The following is a 5734-nucleotide window of genomic DNA, read 5'->3' on the forward strand; positions in this document are numbered from 1 at the left end:
GGGGGGTGGGGGGAAATTTTGGGGTGCCCGAGCCCCCCGTGCGCCCCGATGAGCTGGGGGGGGGGGCGCAGCAGCCCCCGCGCTGCCTCCCGCAGCCCACGCCGCTCCGCAGCCCCCGGGGAATATTAATAAGCCCTTACGTAAGGCCGTAGGTGTGCACAGCACCCGCACCGGGGGGGGGGGGGGGGTCCTGGGGGGGGCTTTTTGGGGTCCCAGCACCTCAGCACCCCCTTAGGCCGGCTGGGGGGCTGCCCACGGGGCGTCCCCCTTCTTGGTGTCTGCAGGCGAGCACCCACGGGTGCTGTTTGTGTCCCTACAGGGGGGGGGCTGTGCCCCCCCGCGGGGGGGGGTCTCCCACTTTTATGGGGTGTCCTTTGGGTGCTGGGATCCCACTGGGGGGGGGGTTGGGGGACAGCAGGGAGAGCTGCCCGGCCCGCTGCGTGGCCTGGGGGCTCCTTTCCCCCTGCTGGAGGTTTTTTTTTGGGGTCCCCCAAACTTTTGGGGAGAAAAGGGGGCTGGGAGGCAGGCCGGGAGATGGGGTGGAAGAGGGGGGACCCCACAGTTTGTGGGGCAGAATAGGGGGGGGGGGGGGGTAAAATTAGGGGAACGGGGTGGGGGGCGGCGGGCGCGGGAGCAGCCGTGGGCAGGGATGCGCGCGAGACAAAGCCGGAGCGGCGGCGGGCAGCTCGTTAGGGCTTAATAACGTGATTAAACCAAAAGAGGCTCGTGCAGCACGCTGGAACCACCCCCCAGCTCCGGGTGCTCATTTCGGGGGTGTCGGGCTCCTCGGGGAGTGGAGGGGGGGGGGCAGACCCCAAAAGGAGCCGCGGTCACCCCAAAACCCGTTACCGCTTCCCCCCAAGGGATCGACGAAGCGATGGAGCGGCCTCGGGTGGCCACACGCTCGCCACCTGGGGCCACCAAGGTGTGGGGGGGGTTTGGGGGGGGGGGGAAATTTTGGCTTTTGGGTCGTGCTGGGGGGGGGTGTTCGGAGCCCCCCAGGGTGCCGGCGGGGGCCGTGGAGCTGCGGGTGCCCGGCTCCCCGGTGACTCATCCCGGAGCCGGCGGCCGTGAGCGGAATGGAAACGGCCGCCCCGGCGCCTCCTTCCCTCGCCCATTAATTTTTTTCCCCCCCCCCCCACTCCGAGACGCCGCACGGGAGAAAAAATAAACACCCGGAGAGGTCTGGGGAGGGGGGGGGGGAGAAGGAGAAACGGGACTTGAAGCAGCCCCCCTCGCTGAAAGGCAGAGGGGAAACTGAGGCACGGGGCCAGCCCGTGATTATCGCTGATAACGCCCCCCCCCCCCCGGTCCCTCTCCCCTCCCCAGACCCCCCCCCAAAACCCCCATGGGGACCTGCATGAGGTTTGGCGAGGGGCTGGGCCCCCACCCTAGGGTGCTGGGACCCCCGAGGGCACCCAGGAGGCAGATGCAGGCACGGGGGGGGGGACAAAAAGCGTTTAATGAAAGGGAGGACAAGGTGGGGACAGGGGAGGAGGAGGGAGGCAAGGGGGATGGGGGTGATTTGGGGGATTTGGGGGGGATTTGGGGGATTTGGGGTGGGTTGGGGGATTTGGGATGGATTTGGGGTGGATTTGGGGGATTTGGGGGATTTGGGGTGGATTGGGGGATCTGGGGTGGATCTGGGGTGGGTTTGGGGGATTTGGGGGTGGGGTGGAGGGAGCGGGGTGGCTTGGGGGGACTGGGAAGTTTGGGGAAATGGGGACGGTTTGGGGAATTGGGTTGGTTTGGGGGAATTGGGTTGGTTTGGGGGAATTGGGTGGTTTGAAGGGGTTGGGGTGGTTTGGGGGGCTCGGGGGAGTTTTGGGGTTATTGGGGAAGTTTTTGGGGGTTTCAGGGGAGTTTTTTGGGGCCAGAAGGGTGGGCGCAGGGCCGGGGTCAGTGCGAGGGGACCCTGCTGAGCAGATTCTCCCTGCACACCTCGCGGTAGGCGTTGCGCAGCAGCACGTAGGGGAAGCAGCTCTCAGCATGTCCACTGTCAGGAAGGACGACTCGGCCACGATCTGGGGGTTGTTTTTTTTTGGGGGGGGGGGACACAAAGGACGCGTCTTCAGCAGCCGCCCCCACCCCAAGGTGCCTCAGTTTCCCCTCGTGCCCTCCCCCCGGCCCTCCCCATGAGCTGGGTGCCCCCTCCCCGTGCCCGAGCTCCAGCTCGAAGCATTTGCATTTAAATTGCTTTGCAGCCGGGGCGCTCTGCTCCCTGAATACCAATCCGGGAGGGGGGGCTGTGGGTGCGTGGCCCCCACCCCAACAGCCCTGCGGGTCCCCAAGGGGGGGGTCAGGGCAGGATCTGACCCCCCTGAGCCCCCGGATAGAGCTGGCACCGGGGAGCTGGAGCAGTGTGGGCACGGCAGGAGGGGATACAACCCATAGCCCCCCCTGGGACCCCCAGAACCCCCCCCAGGACCCCCAGAAACCCCCCCCAGAACCCTCAAAAGCCCCCAGGACCTTCAGAAGCCCCCCCAGGACCCTCAGAGGCCCCCCAGCACTCACCAGCTGCATGAGCAGGCAGATGGAGTCCCGGTTCCTTGCGCGCAGCTTGTCCGTCTCCTGGCCCAGCTGCAGGAGGCTGACGGAGGCCAACTGGGGAGGGAGGGGGGGGGGGGGGGGCAGATCCTGCTCAGCACCGACCCCCCCACACCCCCAGGTGGTGCCCACCCCCCTTTTTAGGGCCGTCTGAGGTCCCCTGAGCTGCCCTCACCAGCAGGAACTCCTTGAGGTGGGTCTCGATGTTCTTGTTGTGGACGGTGAAGAGCGCGGCCGAGACGTGGATGATGCCTTGGCCAGGCAGTGGATGTTGTTGTTGTAGCCTGGGGGGGGGGGACAGGGGGGGGAAGGTTGGGGACAGCGGGCCCCAAAGCAGGTGACAGCGGGGTCCCGATGTCCCCGATGCAGCCAGGGGGGTGTAAATGAGCGGGGAGGGGGCCCTGGACTCGTAGGTGTGGGGTTGGGGGCAACGGGACTCAAGAAGGATGGGGGACGCGGACAAGAATGGGGACACGGGGATGGGGATTGGGGACATGGGGACACAACTGGGGACACTGGACAGGACTGGGACACTGGGACAGGGCTGGGCCGTGCCTCACCGTCCGTCTCCGTGTTTGTAGATGGACGCCGGGTCGGAGGCCAGCAAGGGCAGGGACACGGCCACGAAGACCAGCAGCAGGCAGGCGACCTTGTAGTCCTCCTCCGGGGACGAGCCATCTGCCAAAAGGGAGGGGACAATAGCCAGGGGACACGGGGGGGGACCTTGGGGACAGCCCCCCGGGACCCCCCAGTCCCTCCCAGTCCCTCCCAGTCCCTCCCAGTACCCGTCTTGCTGCCGGCCGAGGACGTTGACCAGCGCCAGGGTCGATCTCGCAGGGGATGCCGGCGGCTGAGGCCAGCTCGAAGATGCTGAGGGTGACCTGGGGGGGGGACGAAGGCTCAGGGCTGGGGGTCACGGGGTGCCACATGAGTCACCCGGCCCCATTTTTTGAGGGGGGGGGACACCCCTTGTCCCCGTACCCACCTGGATGTCGGTGTCGGGGGTGACCACGTCCGTCAGGCACTCGATGGGGCCCATGAGGAAGGGGCAGTGGTGGGAGAAAACCTGCGGGGAGACAGCGGTGAAGGAGCACACGGGGGGGGGAAAAACACCCCGGGGGGGGCTTGTTGTGACCCTATAGGGGGTGCCCACCTCCCGCAGGCCCTGCTGAGCCATGGCACGGAAGCTCAGGATCTCCCCATGATGATGGTCATCCTCTTCAGGACGTTGTCAGCGGCTGTAGGGCGAGGAGAGGGCTCGGTGAGCGTGCAAACGTGCAAAAAAAGGGCCAATGCACGCCCCCCGGTGCCCCCCCAAACCCCAAAAAAAACTCACAGGTGAGCCGGGGCAGCAGGGCCGCCATCTGCTCGGGTTTGCAGGAGCTGGAGCGCAGCTGGACCAGCGTGTCCATGTTCTCGTTGACCAGTTTCTGCCGGGGACACGGGGCGCTGGCGGTGGGGGACGCGCGCGGCCACCCCGCTGCTCGCGGCCCCGAGCGAGCCCCGGGGGTTGGGGGGGGTCGCCGGGGGTGGCTCTGCCCGTCCCGATGCGCTGCGGCAACGCGGCAGAGGCACCCTGGTCCTGGTTCTGGTCCCTGGTCCTGGTTCTGGTCCTGGTTCTGGTCCTGGCACCTCGTCCCAGCACCCCGACCCCGTCCCAGCACCCTGACCCTGGTCCTGGCACCCTGAGCCCGGTCCTGACACCCCAAACCTGGCCCCGGCACCTCAAATTTGGCCTCTGGCACCCCAAACAAGGTCCTGGCACCCCAAACCTGGCGCCCCACAACCTGGCCCTGGCACTCTGACCCTCATTCCAGTACCTCAGCCTTGGCCCCAGCCCCCCAAACAAGGTCCTGGCACCCCAAACCTGGCACCTGACACCCTGACCCTCATTCCAGTACCTCAGCCCTGTTCCAGCACCCCAAACCTGGCCCCAGCACCCCAAACCTGGCACCTTGCACCCCAAACCTGGCCCCTTGCACCCTGACCCTCGTTCCAGTACCTCAGCCCTGTTCCCAGCACCCCAAACCTGACCCCGGCACCCCAAACCAGGTGCCTGGCACTCCAAACCTGGCCTCAGCACCCTGACCCTGGCCCCAGCACACGGAACAAGGTCCTGGCACCCCAAACATGATCCTAGCACCCCAAACCTGACCCCGGCACCCCAAACAAGGTCCTGGCACCCCAAACCTGACCCCGGCACCCCAAACCTGACCCCGGCCCCTCGTCCCCACCTTCAGCTCGGCGACCTGGGAGCTGACGTGCCACATGAGGTTGTCGCTCAGGAACTTCATCCCGTAGGGCCCGATGAGCTCGGCCAGCGCCCGCATCTCTGCGGGGACGGGGACGAGAAGGGGGGACGGAGAAGGGGACATCAGCGAGGGGGACGCGGGGGGGACGGCTCCCGGCGGCGTCCCCACATCCCTCACCCGAAACGTCGGAGAATTCGGCGGCGCTGAAGGAGGGCTCGCCCTCGCGGGGCACCGTGGTGAAGGCCTGCAGGGTGGGGGCCAGCACGATGGCCCCCATGCTGGCCTGGCGCAGCAGAGCCTCCAGGTACCTGCGTGGAATCAAAGCACTGACCCTATAAGGCCACGCTGACCCTATAGGGCATCATGAAGGGGGCCACCCCGCTTTTTTTTTTTTTTTTTTTGGGGGTGCTGGGGCCTCTACGAGGGGAGACACCCCAATTTTTTTTTGGGGGGGGGGGGTTGCTGGCGCCCACCAGTTGGTGTAGATGGTGGTGAGGGTCTGCTCGCCGGCGGCGTCGCGGGGCTGCGTCTGCTGCAGGAGGACGCCGCGGATGATGCGCCCCGTGTCCAGCCCCAGCAGGTGAGCCAGCGACTGGAGGAAGGTGACGTAGGCTCCCAGTCCCACCAGTACCTCCGAGGGACGGGCCACCTCCTGCGTGGCTTGGCTGTAGCCCGCCATGGCCACGATGGCCCTGTAAAGGGGACGGGGACTGGGTCACAGCTCCGCGGGACCCCGACCCCGCTGCCCCGTGCGCCCCCGCGGCCCCAATTCGGATTTTTTTCACCCACTTGGTGAAGCGAGTTTCAGCTGCTGCTCAGGTACTCGGCCGGCGTCACCGTGTGCTCGAAGACGGTGAAGTTGGGCACGTGGTTGAGGCTCAGGGACAGCTCGGCCAGCGTCAGGTGCAGCTATTTGTCCATGCTGGGGGGGGGAC

General features: G+C 66.9%; 1 protein-coding gene across 1 annotated transcript in view; it reads right to left on the reverse strand.

Annotated features, from left to right (window-relative positions):
• Nucleotides 1-1785: 1785 nt before the first annotated feature.
• Nucleotides 1786-5734, reverse strand: part of NCKAP1L (NCK associated protein 1 like) — a gene marked incomplete at its 5' end in the record, with an annotated part of 4454 nt that continues 505 nt past the window's right edge. The window contains 19 exon segments of the mRNA XM_084303646.1: nt 1786-1988; nt 1991-2024; nt 2515-2604; nt 2723-2799; nt 2802-2831; nt 3108-3123; nt 3125-3225; nt 3333-3348; nt 3350-3367; nt 3369-3428; nt 3533-3613; nt 3701-3748; nt 3751-3785; nt 3884-3977; nt 4782-4879; nt 4977-5107; nt 5273-5491; nt 5589-5609; nt 5611-5708. Coding sequence (XP_084159772.1) covers nt 1900-1988; nt 1991-2024; nt 2515-2604; nt 2723-2799; nt 2802-2831; nt 3108-3123; nt 3125-3225; nt 3333-3348; nt 3350-3367; nt 3369-3428; nt 3533-3613; nt 3701-3748; nt 3751-3785; nt 3884-3977; nt 4782-4879; nt 4977-5107; nt 5273-5491; nt 5589-5609; nt 5611-5708 — 1356 coding nt within the window. The 3' untranslated portion in view covers nt 1786-1899.

This window comes from Netta rufina, assembly GCF_964035555.1.
Source record: "Netta rufina genome assembly, chromosome: 30".
Classification (NCBI taxonomy): domain Eukaryota; kingdom Metazoa; phylum Chordata; class Aves; order Anseriformes; family Anatidae; genus Netta; species Netta rufina.